The sequence below is a fragment of the Cervus canadensis genome, chromosome 33 (assembly GCF_019320065.1).
Source record: "Cervus canadensis isolate Bull #8, Minnesota chromosome 33, ASM1932006v1, whole genome shotgun sequence".
NCBI lineage: Eukaryota > Metazoa > Chordata > Mammalia > Artiodactyla > Cervidae > Cervus > Cervus canadensis.
The window spans coordinates 30,735,811-30,756,572 of record NC_057418.1 but is presented as its reverse complement, the minus strand read 5'-3'; the positions used below and the strand labels follow the sequence as shown (position 1 = coordinate 30,756,572).

General features: G+C 47.0%; 1 protein-coding gene across 1 annotated transcript; it reads right to left on the bottom strand.

The window, feature by feature from the left end:
* Positions 1 to 347: 347 nt before the first annotated feature.
* Positions 348 to 18,727, bottom strand: MAS1 (MAS1 proto-oncogene, G protein-coupled receptor). Its single transcript, XM_043457439.1, has 2 exons — positions 18,601 to 18,727; positions 348 to 2,267 (listed from the first exon to the last, which is right to left on the bottom strand). Exon 2 carries the CDS (start codon positions 2,230 to 2,232, stop codon positions 1,255 to 1,257), a length of 978 nt encoding a protein of 325 aa, XP_043313374.1. The 5' UTR covers positions 2,233 to 2,267; positions 18,601 to 18,727; the 3' UTR covers positions 348 to 1,254.
* Positions 18,728 to 20,762: the final 2,035 nt, after the last annotated feature.

Below are 20,762 nucleotides of genomic sequence, written 5' to 3'. Positions count from 1 at the left end.
TCCTCAGCCCTGCTGCTGAGCCTCCTTCCAGAGCGAGGCAAGGAGATGAGCAGGGCCGTTCGAACAAGCGGCCCAGGTGCCGGCTGGGGCCGCAGTGGGTCCCTCCCCTCTCCCTCTTGCAAATAAAAGGAACCCAGTGAGGGAAGATGGGTTTTTTTGAGATGCTAGTTTGCCATCTTCTCAGTCTGCTAGCTTTCCCATTAAAGTCATTCCTTGTTCCAACAAGTCATCTCCCAATTTATTGGCCTGTCGTGCCAGTGGGAACTTTGTGACTATAAATACATAACCCTCTTCATGAAGGGAGGGGGGGTTCCAAAAACACAATCACCCTCATGATTTCATTCATGAACATTTATATCAAGCAAAGGATTTCAAAACAGACTCTCATTACATGAGGCATTCCCAGAGAGGGAAGGGAAGCCGCAAGGAACTCCTGTGCTGGTGGCCAAATGCTTTCCCTCCCAACCCGAAATGATGCCCCAGCACAGGGCGGTTGGGGGTCCTAACATCCCAGATGGTGGCATCCCACAAAGAGTTCTCGTGCAGCAAACAGACAGAGACCTTTGTAAATTACATTCATCATTTAAAAACATGTAACAATTATTTGCACATGACAGAGCTGTGTGTGTGGGAGTGTGTGCACACTTTACAAAACAGAAATGTGTATTTCTTCTTCCACTTCAAAGAGTCACAGAGAGGGATGTTTCTCAACACTGACGTGTACCAGACCCTTTGCACACCTCATCTTCCGGTGTCACCTTCACCACAGGCCCGGGAGGTATGGACTACTACTGTTACCATTTTATACTGAGGAAATGAGGTCCCTGGGGGTTAAAACTGAGGTCAAACCAGCAGCAAAGGACAGAGTCAGTCTGATTCCAAAACTCACGTTCTTCCTACAATATGGCTTTACTTTTTCAAGGTTCATCAAATACTTGTGCCTTTGCCTGTACACACCCATAAACCTTCCTGCTGGAGTAATCTTTATAGTTCATGGGGAAATGCTTCCAGGAGAGCTGAAGAGGAACAGAAGGAATTTTTTGGAAGTTACAGAAAGAATGAAGTTTCGACACGTATTCAGGCATTTCCAGAAGGTACAGCACAAGAGTACAATCTCAGCATTAACTCGCATCTCATGCATGTGGGGTAGGGTGTCCTTCTGTATCATATTGAGGAGGTATTCAGTTGCATTCCCAAGTACAAACTGCGGCTCATCTTCGTCCCACTGTTTGGTCCACAATCTCCTTCCACCGGTCAGACAACAGTCTCGGTTGCCGCGGTGGCCGTGTGGTCTTCTGGATGCCTGGGTTGCATCTCATCTTTGAAAGCCCTGGTCAGAACCACTTTCAAGGACTCCTGGAACCGCTTCTTCCTGCTGCTGCCCACGAAGAAGTAAATAAAAGGGTTGGCGCTGCTGTTGATGGTAGAGAAGAGAAGAGAGACATGGTGTAAGTTCCTGAACGTCGACCAGTCCTCGTAGTAGAGCAGGTAGAGGAGCCTCATGGGCATGGCGAAGATGAAGAAGATGGTGATGGTGACCGTGATGACCAGGTACAGCTTCGAGGAGTGGGACGCCCACGAGTTCTTCCGGATCTTCACCACCAAGATGGTGCTGGACACCACCATGAGGGGAGTAAAGACCAGGAAGCTCAGAACGGCTATGAAGATGATCACGGCCCTGCAGTCACTCCGGGAGTGGGTCTGTCCCTCATTGTCAATGCACATGACATATTCCATGGTGGTCACCAAGCAGGAGAGTGCCCACAGGAGGGTGCAGACAAACGCTGACTGGTGCTTGGGGCGGTGGCACCGGTACCAGATGGGATACAGGACAGACAGGCACCTCTCCACGCTGATGGCCGTCAGCAGGTACAGGCCCGTGTTGTAGCCAAAGAGAAACGTCACCGACAACGTGACAATTGTGTAGTAATAGCCAGAAGACAGCTCGTAATCTAAAGCGTAGTCGACAGACAGAATAAAGATGCAAAAGAGCAACGAGATGTCCGCGATGGACAAGTGGGTGATATAGACGGTGAAGGGGTTTCTTCTCATCCGGAAGCAGAGGAACCAAAGGAGGATTCCGTTCTCAACAAAGCCCAGCGGGGAGATGCTCATGATCACCCAGTGCACGATGGGAATTTCCCGGCGCGGGTCCCTGACGGAGGTGTTCCCGCTGGTTGAGGCGTTGGAGGACTCCTCAGCAACAAATGATGTCCCATTTGCCTCATCCATGAGGGGGCCTCAGTCTGGGTTCTTCGGGTAGTTTTCTGTAAATAAGTTTAGAAAGAAAATCAAGGTTGATGAATTGCAGTAAAAGATTTCAGCTATGGCTTGTAACCTTCATGTCATACAGGAGAATATGTCTACTAGACTGTACAATGCTCTTTCCAACGAAGATAAAAATGAGGCATTTCACCAAGAGAGAACTGATCTACTGGCCTTTTGGAACCCCCCAGTAGCCTTTGTTCTGTACGATTACTTGCTTGTGGTTCAGCACCAAAGGGGGTCCATCAGAGCAAGAGGATCAGATTTCTGGTGTCCGTTTCTGGTCTGGCCCAAGCTTTCTGAATGGCGTTTTGAAAATCATCTCATCTTCTGTTCCTTCATCTCCTGGCCAAGTTAACCGCATTAAAACTCGAAGACAAAGTACATGTTTGGGCAACACCGTTGCTGTCACTTTTTAATGCACAAAGTGCCATAAATGATGGGTGATTGAGAGGGGACAAGTAGAAAAAAATAGGTTCACTAGGGCGCCAGTATGTTCAGAAGTGTGACCAACTAGAAGGTATGTGTTTCCTATAGTCTATATCTGTGACGAAGCTATGTACCTACTCAGACCAGGTCTGCAGTGCAAACCATCCCTGGGGAACAGATGGTGCATTTCAACAAGATGTATTTGCATCCCCAAGCTCCATGGGCCAGACCACGCCGGAAAACACTACCGCTAGTAAACAAAGCACTGACCCAAGCCCAATAAAATGCTAAATATCTGAGACTGCAAAACACCAATTATCAGCAATTTTCCCTCACACTTCAGGAACTGCTAAATAAATGTATGCACATCCCCCCCCCCTTTCCTGTTATGTAACAAATATACATAAGCCACTTCCGCTGCTGGGGAACAGAAAAGGCAGGTGCCCACAGAGGTCATCTTCTTTGCTTCTATTCATGGAGTCCTTGGCTTTTTATTTTGGATGGTGGTGGTAAAATATTGTTCTCTGCTTTTTGTCCTTGCAGACCAGGGCCCTATATGTGCAAAATAATTGACTTTTAGAAAGTTAATTGGTAGGGGCGCCCCAGGTGGCTCAGTGGTAAAGACTCTGCCTTGCAATGCAAAGACCACCAGTTCAGTCTCGGATCTGGGAAGATCTCACATGCCAGGGGGCAACTGAGCCTGTGTGCCCCAACTACTGACCTGTGCTCTAGAGCCCACCTGCCCTTAAACCCAGGCTCTGCAACAAGAGAAGCCACTGCAATAAGAAGTCAGCACACAGCAACCGAGGGAGCAGCCCCCGATCACCGCAACTAGAGGAAAGCCCAGACAGCAGTAAGGACTCAGCACAGCCAGAAATCAAGAAATAAAAAGAAAGTTAGTTTGTAGACCGCCGCCTTTCCTCATGACCTCACCAGAGGCAGAACAGAACCAAGACGTGCTATTTTGTGAGCAGGTGCAGGGTGGTGGTCCCATTCCAGATGATGAGATCCTGGAGCCCACAGAGCTGGCTCCCCTCTCTTTACCAACACTCCCCCCAGTTGCTCTGCTGAGATGCTGGAAATTATTTTTCCTGGAGCAGATTCTCTTTTCGTTTCATAATCAGACCATAGAGGGAGAGACTCCAAAACTCTCAGGAGCCCAACACAAGGCCCAGAATTCCAATCCCATGGCCCCGCTGTACAGACTGGGCTTTGTTAAAAGTTTGTAGGTGTGAGACAGCCGTGTTCCCCAAGTTTGTCCATCAAAGATGTATTCAATGCCAACTTCAGGTCAGGCACTGTTCCAGGAATGGGGCTACAGCAGTGAACGAAACAGACAAAGCACCAACCTCTTGGAGTTTATACTTCAGTGGAAGGCAGTCAATACACGATAACAACAGCAACAAACCAATAGATGTTCCATCAGAATAAGTCGCCACAGAGAAAAGAAAAGCCGGGGCCATGGCGAGGACCAGAGCGTAACTGTGGAGGCAGCGAGACGTGGTTAGGTTCTAGATGCAATCTGAGTTGCTACCAGGTGAGGCAGGAGTTATTGTAGGAAAAGAGAATGGCTTTTAGCCATTCGTTGTCTGGACAATGCTCAGGGGGAGCAGGTTGGGAGGGGTCATATGGAGCTGGGGAATCATGCAACTGCCACATGGAGCTGTCTTGGGGCATGTTGGGAGCTGGGGTTGGGGCAGGTGTAGCGAGAACAGGTGAGGTATAAAATCAAGAGGCTAGATGAGATTGCCTATGAAACCTGGGTCATTAAAAAGGAGAAGCGGTCCAAGGACTGAGCCTTGGGGCACTTCAAAGCTTAGGGGTTGGGGGATGAGGAGAAGGAAGCAAAAGAAACTGGGAGGCTGGGAGCATAATTTATTCATGAGAGCAGGGGGGAAGGCCGAGTGTGCGGCTTAAAGTACAGACAGCTGGGTAGAGTGAAGAGGGCGTGTTAGAAGTTGCAAGAAGTTCTCTTCTGGATGTACAGTATCTCTGTCTTCAGCAAAGTCAGGAGCAAGGTCATCCACTAAGAGTGAGGAGGTTTAAGGAGAGACGACAAGATGCAATAAAGTGAAAGGCGGAAAGACTGGGTTAATGTACAAAAAGCAAGATTTCTGGGCAAACCTCAGGGCCTGGCTGGACTGGGGCTCAGGAATCTAGAGTGAGACGATTAGCACCACCTGTGTTTTTCTCCATTTATGGCTCAGCTATCCAGGTGTGAATGTGCAGAAAGAGGCGAGTTGGATTTAACCGGGATTGGGGTTCTACCGGGCTGGTGAAAAGGAAACTGAGACCAAAGGAACTGAAGCACAGAGACTATGGAATTCAACAAGATTAGGAGAGAGTTGAGGCCAGGAGAGAGTTGACAGTTGGTGAACAGGAAACAGGAGCCCTTGATCGTAGATCCCATCGGTGTCAGAGAACTAACTGCTGAGGTCCGAGTCCTGAAGGTAGAGAACCAGAAAATAGGAGGCAGGGGTCGAAGAGTGGGATGCCCAAAGCCAAGCCTGCGGTGGCATGGTTTTGGTATTGATTAATGGTATTGATAAATGTGGTTATTGGTATTGATAAATGTAGCCCAGGACCATGGGAGTGAGCAGCTAGAGGAAAGGGGAGGACAATATCTTTTGACATGAGATTAAGACCTGGAGCCAGAGTGTTGGAAGAATTGTCTACATAGACATTGAAATCACTGGGAAATAGGACTGGAATACAGGGCATCATTAGAAAAAAAACTGGCTGTGAGCCAGGCGTTAAATCTTCAAGGAATTTGAGAGAGCGGCCCAGGGGTCTGTAGACAGTCACAGTAAGGAGGGCGGTGAGTGAGATGGTTGGATGGTGTGCACTTCAGAGCTGGGTGCTTTGGTGGTGATGGTGGTTGTGATGATGGTGGTGGTAATAGTGTTTCAGCGGGGAAAGAAGAAACAAACAGAATAACCTGAAACACAAAAAAATGGCAGAGGGAGGAAGGGTCTCGATCAGCATTGCCCAAGAGAAATGCAATGTGAGCTATATGCATAATTTAAGGTTTTCTGAGAGCCATAAAGTATAAGGAGAAACAAGTGAAATGAATTTCAATATTTTATATAACCCAATGTGTTCAAAATTTCATTTCAACATGTAATTGATTTATAATTATTAATGAGCTACTTCAGTTTCTTTTTTCACATTAAGTCTTCAGAACCCAGTGTGTATTTTACTCTCATGGAACATCTTTCCTCATACCAACCACATTTCACACATACATCGGCCACACGTGGCCAGTGGCCACCATATTGGATGGTGCAGGTCTAGCAGGGCTATCACAAAACCAAAAGAACTTCACAAACCAAAATCAAAGACTAGAAATGTAAAATCAGGACCTAATCAAAATGTCTAAGAAAAGGGACAAGAACAATCTTTCTGACTCAGGTGAGCAGGCTGGAATCTCTCATGGACCACAGCATCATTCAGCTTTTAGTTTCTCATTGTGTCCAAGAGAGCTCTTGTGTACTTATAAAAATCAGTTAGGAAAGATGTTTCAACCCGGAAGACCAGATTGCATTTTTCTATTACAGTCAAACCCACGTAACCAAATCCACTCTCTGAAGATAGATGATTTTTTCATTTTTCAACCAACACGTAGGTTTCAGTTACCGTACTGAAATAAACAAGACACAACCTTTGCACAGTTTGGCAGGGAGGCAGGCAGAACTGAAACTAATTCAGTATGGGAAATGGGATAAAGGAGACTGTGATCACATCAGAGCAAGCACACACCAGGATTTCAAGGAAGGCTTCAAAGGGATGGGCCTTGAAGGATCAATAGGAGTTTGTTAGCTGAGGAAGAGAAAGAAAGGCATTTTAAGAAAAGAACAGATGGGCAGAGGTGTGGAGGCAGGAGGCACAGAATGTTGGAGTTTGTGGAACCTGGTGGACCCTGGGTGGAGGTATGGCTTTATATACCAAACAACAATATTTCAGTCCAAATAAACAACTGGAATGAAGTGTGAAGGCCTGGGTATGATGCTTCTTTAAATATCAGATTTATTTTATAGGTTATACTTATCCAACAGTAGTGCTTAAAAATTACATAGAATTCCTTATTTAAAATGCAAATTCCAGGGCCCCACAATTTCAAGAAGCCTGGGCTGGGGCCTTGGAATCTGAATTTTCATAACCTAGGGGATTCTGATGCAGATGGATCCTGGGCCATGGTTTGGCAAACACAACCCTTTGCAAAACTCTGGAGCCATTAAAGTTTCAGTGCAGGCCTGGGAGGTGGCCTGAACCATGTTTTAGAAAGGTTACCCTGGTCACAGTCTACAGCCTGAATGGAAGGGAATTACGGATGGAGCAAAAAGCCAGTAAGGTGTGGTTGAAATAGCCCCAGTGAGAAATGAGAACTAGGATACTGGCTGGAGGAACAAACGGATTCCAGAGACATTTCAGAGCAGGCTGGTCAGGTTCCTGTGTCCACGAAGGGGGTGAGAGACGGGGCAGTGAGTGGACTGAGCCTCCCGTCTGAAGAGGCTGTGTAGACAAATGCTTAGTGGCTGAGATCAGGAGCAGGAGGGACAGTGGCTGGGGGAACCAGCAACTGGGTTCGTGGTGTGTTGAGAATGAAGCATCGGGAGGACACGCAGAGGGGTGGGTTCCAGATCTGCCCACCTGTGTGTTCTCCCTCCTGAGGGCCTACATCCTTTAATAGGTAGAACTGCATAAAAAATAATAACAATAGACACACATACGAGACCTTTAGAACATCATCCGTTACTATGCATTTGCCAAAAGCAGTGTGTATAACTGATTCACTTTGCTATATACCTGAAGCCAACACAACATTGCAAATCAACAACATTCCAATAAAATTTTTTTGTAAATGAAAATGAAAAAATAAATTTCAGATGCAGAAGTCACCTGAGACCACATGTTCCTCTTCCAGTCTCACGTCTCTGGCCTAGCCTCCTGGGATCACTCCCCTCATTTCCTGTTCTCCTCGCTCCCTGCACCAGTCTGCCCCTCCCAGACCCTCCGGCTGCCATCCCTCCTGTTCTAATAGTCCCTCCACTACTCTGGTGTTACTCATTAATTACCTCCATAGCCATGACATTCCTCCCCATAGAGTTAAATTTGCATCTCTCTTGTTAAACCACAAACTCCTCCAAGGCAAAACTGTATTATTCACGTCTGACTCTCCAGGACTTGGCATAGCCATTCAATAAATATTTATTGAATTATTCCAAGAAATAAAGCCCATCACCATGGCCCTGAGAATGCACCCTGGTTACCTAAGAAAGAAAACCGCCATCTTGAGCCTAGGCAGCCACAGTTAATAAAAGGTTCTCTGATGATTAGTATAACTCATGAATCCCATACCTGGGCAGATTTTGGTCATGATGTGGTTGGAAAGCAAATAAAAAGTCCCATTAAAACTAATTCTCACTAAAAACTAACAATAACCCTCCAAATTGATCTGCTACAGCATGGTTTTACTTAAATGCGCACGTTACTAAAAATGACATTCCCAGACTTACCAGACCAAACTGAATTTCAGTCTCTCAAGTGAAATAGCAGAGGGTAGCAAGAAGTGCCTTGAATACAGCTGGTCCTACTTGCTCATCAGGCCCCAAAATCTTTCTTCCTCCGGGCACCTTGGTCATTTTGGATACCATTCATCTCCAAGGCTGGGTTGGAGATGACAAGGGTTTTTGAGGTCGGGAAGGATAAGGAGCATAAAAGGGTGGGTGCGGCTAGCTAACAAGACCATCTAACTCAGAAAGCAGGGAAGATGTGAGGCAGTAATAGCACTGCAGGATTAACCACTGTGGGTAACTTGTCTCCAGGTCAACCCAGTCCTGGTCCCTCGGGCTCCTCTGTCCAACACACACAGCATCTTCTTCATGCACCTCCATTTCTAGGTGGCAATCATATCTGCAGTGGTGGCTCAGACAGTAAGGAATCCGCCTGCAATGCAGGAGACCCAGGTTCCATCCCTGGGTCGGGATGATCCCCTGGAGGAGGGCGTGGCAACCCGCTCCAGTATTCTTGCCTGGAGAATCCCATGGACAGAGGAGCCTGGCAGGCTTCAGTCCATGGGTTCACAAAGAGTCAGACACGACTGAGCAACTAACACAACACAGCAATGTTTATCCGCAGTGACTGGAGGGAGAGCGTCGTAACGGCCCTCTGTGCCCCCGACGTGGTCGGTAGCACAGCAACGCAGCGGTGGCTGGAAACCCCACCATGTGCTTGAGAACAGATGTGAGTGGAGCAGGCGACAGCATGATTCTGGGAAGCGCTATCCCAGCCTCTCTTCCCTCTTATTCCCTACAAGTCCCCGGGAGACAGCCGTCAGGTGGAGCGCGAGAATGCCGTCACTTCATAGGACTTCAGGGTTCAAAGCGACTTCCCTTCAAGTCAGCTCTGGGTCCTTCAATCCGGCTTGGGAGGCTTGAGAAGTCTGAATGAAAATACTGACACTGCCTGCCATTATCAGTAAACAAAGGATGTTGTAACCGTCAAATGACAACATTACAGCCACCCTGTTGATGGTAAGACCCAAGGGAACTCAGGACGGAGGCCTGATGCCCACCATCAAGCAGTCAGCTGCTGAAGCCACCCCCAAAGGTGCACCTGAGGAGACTCAGGGTGAAAAAGCATGGGATCCAGCCCCCAGATAGCTGAGATATACATCAAAGGAGTGGTTTCAGCGAGCCCAGCCTTACCTCTTGTCATACACAGATACGCACTAAATCCCATAACTTCAGATGCCTGGTTTTCTTTAATTAATAGTAATCTTTTGGTGTACCATCTACCTGGTCTTTGCTGCAAAAGCTCCTATATGTCCTGGTTCCACCCTTATCCTTTGAAGCAGTCCCTCAGAGGGATCTGAGATGCTGTGTCTCAAGCTTAAGTCCTCAGTTTTTCCACCAAATAAAGCATAACTATTATTTTCCAGTAGTTATGTATGGATGTGTAGATTTTTCCAGTAGGAAAAGTCCAGGTTTTTCCAGTAGTCATGTATGGATGTGAGACTTGGACCAAAAAGAAGGCTGAGCACTGAAGAAATGATGCTTTAGGAATGTGGTGTTGGAGAAGACTCTTGAGAGTCCCTTGGACTGCAAGGGGATCCAACCAGTCCATGCTAAAGGAGATCAGTCCCAAATATTCATTGAAAGGACTGATGCTGAAGCTGAAGCTCCAATACTTTGGCCACTGGACACAAAGAGCTGACTCACTGGAAGAGACCCTGATGCTGGGAAAGACTGAGGGCAGGAGGAGAAGGGGACGACAGAGGATGAGATGGTTGGATGGCATCACCAACTTGATGGACATGGGTTTGAGCAAGCTCCGGGAGTTGGTGATGGACAGGGAGGCCTGGCGTGCTGCAGTCCATGGGGTCGCAGAGTCGGACACAACTTAACAACTGAACACCACCATCCATTTTTAGGTTGTGTGGTTTTGGGGGGTTTTGTTTGATTGTTTCTTTTTTTTTTCAGTCAACATAAGGAAGGAAGCAGATATTGCCCTCATTTTACAGGGAAAAACTCAGTGGGAGTAGGGTTCAGGGTCACTGCATCACACAGCTTCAGAGGGCTCCACCACTCATCCGCTCTGAGTCCACTGCTCCCCAGGCCCTGCAGGGCATCAAGCCCTGAAAGCTCACATGGATCCTGACCCCTGATGGCCACGACTGGAATCCAGGTCCCCTGAATTCCAGTCTCCTACTTTAAAAAAAAGTCTGGAAACCACTGTTCTAACCAGCCCCCCTCATTTTGCCAACCACTAGAGAGAAGCTGGAGAGACTGAGATACATACAATCCCAACTCAATTCTGCAGCTGGGAGCTCCTGATTCTTTCTCTGAGCTCATCCCACTCTGCCCTGGGGCGGAATCCTATTTTTAAGACCTTACCTTTTATAGCCTCTCTGTTATAAATTTTCTAATCTAGCCTGCGTCTAATCCTTCCTACTTAAGGAACAGAAGTCATCACATTCTCTAATTTTATAGGATTTTATTTTTTTCCTCCAAAGACTTGTTTAATTCCTAATTATGACTCTGCTAATGTTGGGCTGAAACCACTGGGTGGTCTCCACATTCCAAGTCCAGGTGAAGTCAAGTAGCCACCAGTGTGGCTTAAACAGCCCCAAAGGACCCGAGGGCTCCCCCGACAGGCTCATTTTTGTAGCCAGTTTAATCTTAACACAAAATGGGGGGATTTAACATTTTTCCATTGCTTTTTTCTCTAATTATAAAACAATATTTTTGTTCACTGAAGAAAATTCGGAAAATTTAGTAAGAAAAAAAAAATCACACATAAAACCATTACTCAAAATTAACCTGATTGAACATTTTGGGGATGTTTCTTTTTAGTCTTTTTTTTCTCCATCTCACATACACTGTCTTTTAAAATTGAGACTGTATTTTATAGTCTGTGGTTGCCTGCTTTCTTTTTTTTTCACTCAGTATCATATTGTAAACATTTTCTCTGTCAGCATATATTTTAGAAAAGCATAACCTTAATTGTCACTATTTGGATGTACCATTATTTATTTTTAACAATCCTTTAACTTTGGACATACCAGTTGCTTCTGACTTTTCACCATTATTTTTCAAAATAACAAATAACTATAATGAACTTTCTTGGATACAAATTTTGTGCATGTCTCTCATCATCTCCTTAGGACATATTTCTAAAAGTGGAACTGCTGAATTAAACAGTATAAATATTTTTCAAGATTTTAAAACATTTTAACAAGTTGTCTTCCCAAAACTGTACCAATTATACTGATATCAACAGTATAAGATTTTTTTCCCATAGCATATATATATTTTTTGTCCCCACATCTCCACGTTTTAAAATTCCCAACTTTGGTAGCTGATTAAAAAGGCATTTTGCTTTAATTTGCATTTATTTGATCTCTCATAAGTTTGAATATTTTTTCATGTTATTTGAATTTCTTCTTTGACAGATTCTTTTTTCATGTTCTTTTACAGAGCTGCAATAATTCTTTGTAAATATAATGCTTTGCCATATATGTTAGAAATTCTTTCCTCTGAAACTGGGGTAGAAGATGTAAGATACAGCTTGAAGTTTTCTTAAAAGCGCTTCTTTACAGTTACAAAGACCCTGATGCTGGGAAAGATTGAAAGCAGGAGAAGGAGGGGATGACAGAGGACAAGGTGGTTGGATGGCCTCACTGACTCAGTGGACACGAATTTGAGAAAACTCCTGGAGATAATGAGGGACAGAGAAGCCTGATGTGCTGCAGTCCATGGGGTTGCAAAGAATTGAAGAGGACTGGGCAACTGAACAATAACCATTGTTACAAGTCTGCCTGGACTCTGCTGATGACTGAGGTTCAGAAGCTGCAAGGATTCTATAGATACTGTAAACCACCTTTTATCTTACAGGTGAGGAATCTAGCTCATGACTAGTTCAAGATTACACACTTAGTTAGCAGCCACGCCAGAAATGGACCCTACATTGCCCAGGTTCAACTGGGCACAATTTCTCCTCCCCACTCCAGTCTTCTGTCAATAGTTCATCTGTGTGTGAAATTCACTCACCCACGTTAAGTGGCAAATTAAACTTTGGGGACATTTAACAATCGCCTTAATGTCACCAGAGTGATTACCGCAATTGATGTGATTAGTAGTAAAGATTTTTATTTGAAGTTCCAAGGGATGGACTCTTTGTTTCTCAAAGAATGTTATTACTCATTAGCGGGTATATTTTTATTTATTAAAGCACCACCTACCCAATGCCAAACACTGAACAACAATACAAATAGACAAGGATGAGTTGTTTTCAGTTTCTGCTCATCCTACTAATTTCTTCTGCAAAATGGAGTGACCACAGTCATCACCACTATCAACAGCTCTATTAGAAAACAATGAAAGCAAGGTGATCCATTCAGCAGCTTTTAGACAAGTCCCCTCAAAAGGGATTAGGATATGACATAGTTCTCACACCCACCCCGCCCAGACGCAATGCAGAGTGTGTTATGCGATGCTGTTGCATCTGCACGCTGTGGTCTGGAGATGACGCCGTTGCCTGGAGGTGATTTCTCCCCTCTGGGGCTCCCCCCGCCTCTCTGTAGTTTCTTCTCTGTCTCCCTTCCTGGATCTGTCCTCACCCTCTCTTTGGGTCACCAGGCTCCATCCCTGACCCTCCTCTCTTCTTGCTCTATAAACACTCCCTGGGTGGTTTCATGTGATTCCCTCATTTCAACTATTATCATATCCCGATGAAGTCCAAATCGACAGTTCTAACTCAGACATCTCTCCAGACTATCAGACGCTTTTAATAATAGCCCTGGAGATTTTAACTGGGCCTCTCATAGCAGCACACAAACCTCAGCTGATCCAAAACAGAAATCAGAGCTTCCCTGCTGTCCCATCAGTTCAGTTCAGTCACTCAGTCACGTCCGACTCTTTGCAACCCCATGGACTGCAGCACGCCGGGCTTGTCCTGTCCATCACCAGCTCCCAGAGCTTGCTCAAACTCATGTCTGTTGGGTCAGTGATGCCATCCAACCATCTCATCCTCTGTTGTCCCCTTCTCCTCCTGCCCTCAATCTTTCCCAGAGTCAGGGTCTTTTCCAATGAGTCAGTTCTCTGTATCAGGTGGCCACTGTACTGGTCTACTGAAGAAGGGAATGGCAAACCATGTCAGTGTTCTTGCCTTGAGAACCCAATGAACAGTATGAGAAGGCTGTTCCATACCTCCTCTGGTATCTTTAGCCTTCCAAGCCAAAAAAAAACCCTGGATTTTTTACCAGGTACTACTCACCTTGTATGTTCTCTGCACAGTCCCTTGAAGTAGACTTTTCTCAAGGAGCCCTGGTTCCTCCTAGCAGAGAAGGGGCTATAGAAGCCAAGATCTGGGTACTGTGTATACCCAGTGCTATTGCGGTATCACTGCTCCCAGGCACTCTCGGGGGACAGAGCTAAGGAATATATGTGTATGAATACATATATACATACATATAGAGACTGACATCCATACTTTGGTAAGTTTCTACATATGCATTGAATACCAATGAATTCACATCAGTGTCTCCAATTTTGATCCAGCATTGCTGAGTTCAGTTTAGTTTTCTTCCCCTTCTCCTTTGTAATTCCTATCTCTGATGGTAAGAAACCTGGCTCCCATTACTCTCAACGCATTTACCTATTCAATCAACCCACCTACTGGTAAACACTCTCCTATGTCTAACACTGCCACTGTCTCCTGCCCTGGGACATACTTCTCCCCTCAACAGAAGATCTGAACTTGGCCCCAGGTTCCCTCCCCTGCAGTACAGACGCCTTCCTTGTCCTGCCGTATCACCACCACCCCCCTCACCCCAGCTGGGCTGCTCCCCGATGGGTGTTCCTCCCCCGCTCAGGTTCCACCACTTCATACCAGCCATGATGAGCCATCTTTCATACTGTTTGGCTCATCAGGCAAGTTTGGCCTTGGAGTACAAAATGAAGCAGGGCAAAGGCTAACAGAGTCTTGCCAAGAGAACACCCTGGTCATAGCAAACACCCTCTTCCAACAACACAGGAGACGACTCTACATGTAGATAGCACCAGATGGTCAATACCGAAATCAGATTGATTGTATTCCTTGCAGTTGAAGATGGAGAAGCTCTATACAGTCAGCAAAAACAAGACCAGGAAATGACTGTGGCTCAGTTCATGAACTCCTTATTGCAAAATTCAGACTTAAACTGAAGAGAGTAGGGAGACCCAACTAGACCATTCAGGTATGACCTAAATCAAATCCCTTACAATTATAGAGTGGAAGTGACAAATAGATTCAAGGGATTAGATTTGATGGAGAGTGCCTGAAGAACTATGAATGGAGGTTTGTAACACTGTGCAGGTTGCGGTGATCAAAATCATCCTCAAGAAGAAGAAATGCAAAAAGGCAAAATGGTTGTCTGAGGAGGCCTTACAAATAGGTGTGAAAAGAAGAGAAGCAAAAGGCAAAGGAGAAAAGGAAAGATATATCCGTCTGAATGCAAAGTTCCAAAGAATAGCAAGGAGAGATAAGGAAGACTTCCTCAGTGATCAATGCAAAGAAATAGAGGAAAACAATAGATTGGGAAAGACTAGAGATCTCTTTGAGAAAATTAGAGATACCAAGGGAATATTTCATGCAAAGATGGGCAAAATAAAGGACAGAAATGGTATGGACCTAACAGAAGCAGAAGATATTAAGAAGAGGTGGCAAGAATACACAGAAGAACTGTACAAAAAAGATCTGCATGACCCAGATAACCACAATGGTGCGATCACTCACCTAGAGCCAGACATCCTGGACTGTGAAGTCAAGTGGGCCTTAGGAAGCATCACTATGAACAAAGCTAGTGGAGGTGATGGAATTCCAGGTAAGCTATTTCAAATCCTGAAAGATGATGCTGTGAAAGTGCTGCACTCAATATGCCGGCAAACTTGGAAAACTCAGCAGTGACCACAGGACTGGAAAAGGTCAGTTTTCATTCCAATCCCAAAGAAAGGCAATGCCAAAGAATGTTAAAACTACCACACAATTGCACTCATCTCATATGCTAGCAAAGTAATGCTCAAAATTCTCCAAGTCAGGCTTCAACAGTATGTGAACCAAGAATTTCCAGATGTTTAAGCTGGATTTAGAAAAGACAGAAGAACCAAAGATCAAATTGCCAACATCTGTTGGATCACATGGAGAAGGAAATGGCAACCCACTCCAGTGTTCTTGCCTGGAGAATCCCAGGGACAGAGGGGCCTGGTGGGCTGCCATCTATGGGGTTGCACAGAATCGGACATGACTGAAGCGAATTAGCAGCAGCAGCAGCAGCAGTTGGATCATAGAAAAAGCAAGAGAATTCCAGAAAAAAAATTTACTTCTGCTTTATTGACTACGCTAAAGCTTTTGACTGTGTGGATCACCAAAAACTGTGGAAAATTGTTAAAGAGGTGGGAATACCAGATTACCTTACCTACCTCCTGAGAAATCTGTATGCAGGTCAAGAAGCAACAGTTAGAACTGGACATGCAACAACAGACTGGTTCCAAAGTGGGAAAGGAGTACGTCAAGGCTGTATATTGTCACCCTGCTTATTTAACTTATATGCAGAGCACATCATGCGAAATGCCAGACTGGATGAAGCAGAAGCTGGAATCAAGATTGCCGGGAGAAATATCAATAACCTCAGATATGCAGATGACACCACCCTTATGGCAGAAAGTGAAGAGGAACCAAAAAGCCTCTTGATGAAAGTGAAAGAGGAGAGTGAAAAAGCTGGCTTAAAACTCAACACTCAGAAAACTAAGATCATGGCATCTGGTCCCATCACTTCATGGGAAATAGATGGGGAAACAGTGGAAACAGTGAGAGACTTTATTTTCTTGAGCTCCAAGATCACTGCAGATGGTGACTACAGCCATGAAATTAAAAGACGCTTGCTCCTTGGAAGAAAAGCTAGGATAATCCTAAACAGCATATAAAAAAGCAGAGACATTACTTTACTGACAAAGGTCCATATAGTCAAAGCTATGGTTTTTCCAGTAGTCATGTATGGATGTGAGATTTGGTCCATAAAGCTGAGCACTGAAGAATTGATGCTTTTGAACTGTGGTGTTGGAGGAGACTCTTGAGAATACCCTGGACAGCAAGGAGATCAAACCAGTCAATCCTAAAGGAACTCAGTCCTGAATATCCATTGGAAGGGCTGATGCTGAAGCTCCAACACTTTGGCCACCTGACTCGTTGGAAAAGACCCTGATGCTGGGAAAGATTGAAGGTGGGAGGAGAAGGGGACAACAGAGGATGGGATGGTCAGATGGCATCACTGACTTGATGAACTTGAGTTTGATCAAGCTCTGGGAGTTGGAGATGGACAGGGAAACCTTATGTGCTGCAGTCCATGTGGTCACAAAGAGTCAGACAGGACTGAGCAACTGAACTGAACTGAACTGATGATGAACCAGGCTATGATAGAACATAACACCCACCTCCCTCCCGCAAACATAAAAGAATCATAGTCAGTAAAGCATTTGAATGCAAAAGAAATGTTCAGAAAAAAAAGATCGGACATTGTTCAAATTATGTTGCAGGGGTGACTGGGCATTCTGTCTGCTTATCCTGCTTTGCCTGAGAGCCACGCTTTCACTCAAACTGACCACAGGTGTGAGTCCTAAACAAAGCAGCCTAGCCCCTCTGAACCCCAGGTTCTTCGCAGAGTTGGCACATAGTTCACTGCGTTTCCAGAAGCCTGGGGTGTCAGAAAAGCTAGAGACTGAAAAGCATTTTGCTGGTACAAGTCTCGTGGACAGGCCGGACTGAGATCATAAGTCAACAAGCAGAGAAAACAAGCGTGGTGGTTTCCATGGATGTTTAAGGATGTGGGCTGGCAGGTCTACTCGAAACTGCTACCTGCATTTACTTCTCAATGAACAGATGGGCAGTGAGCGTGACAGAATAGCAAGAGAGATGAGAGAAGGCAGAGTCAGGGGGGCATTCCAGCTTCAAGGAGGTAGAAGGCAGAGTTTTAAAGGCTCTGTTTAGATGCCTGCTGAAGTTTTCTCTAAAAATCTAAGAAAAAAAGCATCTTCTTCCATACCCCCCTCCCCACTCAGCTGCCGACGGTCTTCCCCTAGTCCTGAATTCTCAGGCTACCATGGAGATCTTAGGAAGGAAGGAAGAGAGGGATGGAGGGAGGGAAGGAAGGAGAAAGGAAAGGAAAAGGAAAAAGAAAAAGAGTGAAAAGCCAACCAGCGTCCAGGGGAGGCCATCTGAAACGTTGCATGCTCCTAGGCAACCGAAAGGAGAGCCCTGACCCCAGGCTGGACCTTCCGGGAGTGCAGCTCCAGAGAGAAGGGCACGTGCTCCCCTCTGCATGTGTGCGCAGTAACCTGGACAAACAGAAACCCGTTCGTGAGGTGGAATTTCCATGGCAGGTACCGGATCTGATGGGAATGTGCCGGCGGGGACATCTGTCCTTGTATTAAATGCTTCGTTCCCTCGAGCCGTCTGCACGGAGAAGCAGAAACTCCTCACTCCCTTTCCAAGGGTATGGCAAGGTCACCTTAGACCACTCATCTCGCAAGTGGGGGGACTTGGGGCGATTTTATCTCTGAGGGGACATTCGGCATTTTGATGGTGACACTGAGAGGAGGAGGGAACTGGTGCCTAGTGGGCTGAGACCAGGGATGCTATTCAGCATCCTGGGAGGCGCTGAAGAGCTTCGCACAAGAAAGAGTTTCTAGCCCCAAATGTCACGGTGCCAAGGTCAAGATACCTAGTGGTGGGCTCCTTACCACCTTCTCCCTGCACTCTGCATAGCGATCGGACAAAATCCTGCATGCCCTCTCTCCAGTTCCCCCTACCCGCCCTGCCTGGGAAATGCTGCCAAGATACTCACATCAAAGAGCAGGAGAATCCTTTCAACAGAAGCTGGCCACCCATGGGCTGCCCCCCTGACTTGAGAAGCAACAGACACCACCACTAACACACCAGTGCCCTCTGAGCAAGGCAGAGGAGAATCAACCCAGGTTGCGTCCAGCCAAGTGATGTCCCCGGAGGAAGCAGACACACGGTAACAACCCCTTCAAACCCCAACTCCTTCATCCTTGATAACATCCCCTTAAACAACCCTGACCACCTCCGAGTCAGTCCACCACTGACTCTGTGGACGGAGATTCTTGCCAAGATTCTTGCCCCCTGTCACGAGTCAGAAAGAAAAAGTTAGTGCAGAAGTTTCAACCCCAAAAGTTGAAAACCGACGTCCAGGGACAGTTAATGCGGCACTAGAAGCACATTTTCCAAAACAAAGGCAGGAGGAGAGAGAGGTTTTTGGCAACACAAAGCGGACACCTAAGACACTATCAAAACCACCAGCACAGAAAGAGTGGCCCGGGCAATAGCTTTTAGAAGATGGAAAAATCTTACTTTGGTTGTCAAGGTCAGCTGAGCAATTAGAAACCGGGGTGCAGGCTCACGTGGTCCATTCACTCAGGGAGAGTCAGAGGTGGCGGCTGCGAGGCTGGACCTTCACGTCCTGGGCGCCGCTGTCCTGCCCGCCTGCAGGGTCCCCGGTGCCCACATCCCCTCCTGGCAGGCTGCAGCCTGCCTTCTCTGAGGAAATCAGAGCTGCTCTCCCACTGCTGAAAAAATTCGAGATGTGCCAAGCAGATGGTCCCACGCTTATCAGCAGAAGCTGTGCTTCAAATGGCATTGCTCAGAGACACGCTCAAGTGAAAATCTTCACTCCGATCCAGGGTGGGACTAGGCTGGTGATCACGTGAGGTGACTGACCTCCCCCTCACCCCGAACCACCAGGGCCAGCCAGGGCTGAGGAAGAAGACAGCCCAGAGAAACACTGCACAGAAAATCGCGTGTGTAGCCGAAAGACACAATCTGAGCCACAGCACAGATTCCTGACTCAGCCTGTGACTGGCCAAGTGATCTCTGCCAAGCTCCGGAAGACTCAGTCTTGTCCCCTGTAGAATGGAACTCATCATGACCCAAAACTGCAATGGTTCAATGAGGTATAGGAATGTACCTGCACAGTGAGCGACTCGTGGTTAAACAATTAAATATCCCCTCCCTTCCTACAGGGTTTCCCTGGTGGCTCAGATGGTAAAGAATCTGCGTGCAATGCGGGAGACCTGGGTTTGATCCCTGGGTGGGGAAGATCCCCTGGAGAAGGGCATGGCAACCCACTCCAGTATTCTTGCCTGGAGAATCCCCGAGGACAGAGGAGCCTGGCGGGCTACAGCCCATGGGGTCGCAAAGAGGTGGACAAGACTAAAAGACTGACACTTTTTTTTCCTTTCCTACAACCCATGTTCAGAGAGTCTCATGCCCGTGTGAGTGTGCAAGTGTGATGCAATGGAGGGAAGAGAGAGAGAGAGCCCAGAACTGGGTCCCAGGGGTGGACGAGCACCAGTTCCCAGCTCGCTTCTCAGCCTGGCTCAAAGACGATTCCTGGGAGCCGCTGTTTCTGTTAGATGCAGATCCTCACCCAGGCAGTCAAGTTGCTTTCTCCTGAGACCCTCTTCTTGGTCAACAGACCCCAAGTGAAGGCACCAAGACTGAGCAAGAGGCTTCTGGAAGGTCTGAGTAGCCAAGCCTTGCAGTGAAGACCCCACCACCACCCATTTGTGGTAGCGTTTATTCCTTTTTTTTTTCCCCAAAGTATTCCTTCATGGTTACTGTGGCAAAGTAGCTGTGGACTCCTGGGACTGATTCGATCAACAGAGGGCAGGAAAGCAAATTGGGATTCTATGGGAAAGGAGGCTTAGGAACCCACAGACGGAGCTTTCTTCGGACTGTTTTCATAAGCAGGAAGACGAGAGGCCAGCCAAATTGGCCTGGTGGGGAACCTGACCCTCGGCTCTGCCCTCCAGTGGAAGAGCAGGGGGTACCAGGGCACCTCCCCAAAGATCTCCAAACCGCAGGCAAAACAAGGTAAGGTCTGGGCACCTACTGGGCAGGCAGTGCTGAGCAGAAGAGCAGAAGATGGGGGAGACTCAGTGTGATTTCATTACCTGGATGCGATGCTCCAAAGAAGGAGAGTCAGCCTCCTGAAGACCTTTCCTTTCCCCCGAGGACCATCAGAAACTGCAGGGAAACTGGGACCGCCTGAGGCCACTGGCCAGGCCGAGAGAAAGGAGCGGTCGGAGGAGAGGAGACCAGACACGCAGAAGCAAGTACAGTTAGGAGAGAAGGATCAGGCTGGCTGAGAAGGTGCCAAGGTCACGGGCGTGAAGGAAGAGACCAGAAGGGAAAGCGGAGTGAAGGACGGGGAGCGCTCCACTCCTCAGCTCCACGGCGGCCGCTGCTCAGAAGCTCAGGGACTGTCCGGATCTATGAACCTTTCACCCTGTCCGTTCGGGGGGTGTGAAACCCTGAGCTGAGGGACCCACGGGAAGGAAGTCTCCAACGTCATGATTTAAGTCAACAGAACAGACGGCCTCCCCAATTTGCTTCTCCCAGCTCCTAACGGAGCAGGGGCATCTGTCCATCCTACAGGGAACAAGACGCCACATTTGGAAACTGGTAACAGTCACCAGGTAAACAAAAACACAAGGCAGCGGGAAGGGGTGCCT

Coding starts and splice junctions, on each gene's coding strand:
- MAS1 (XM_043457439.1), bottom strand. CDS start 2,232: ATGGATGAGGCAAATGGGACATCATTTGTTGCTGAGGAGTCCTCCAAC.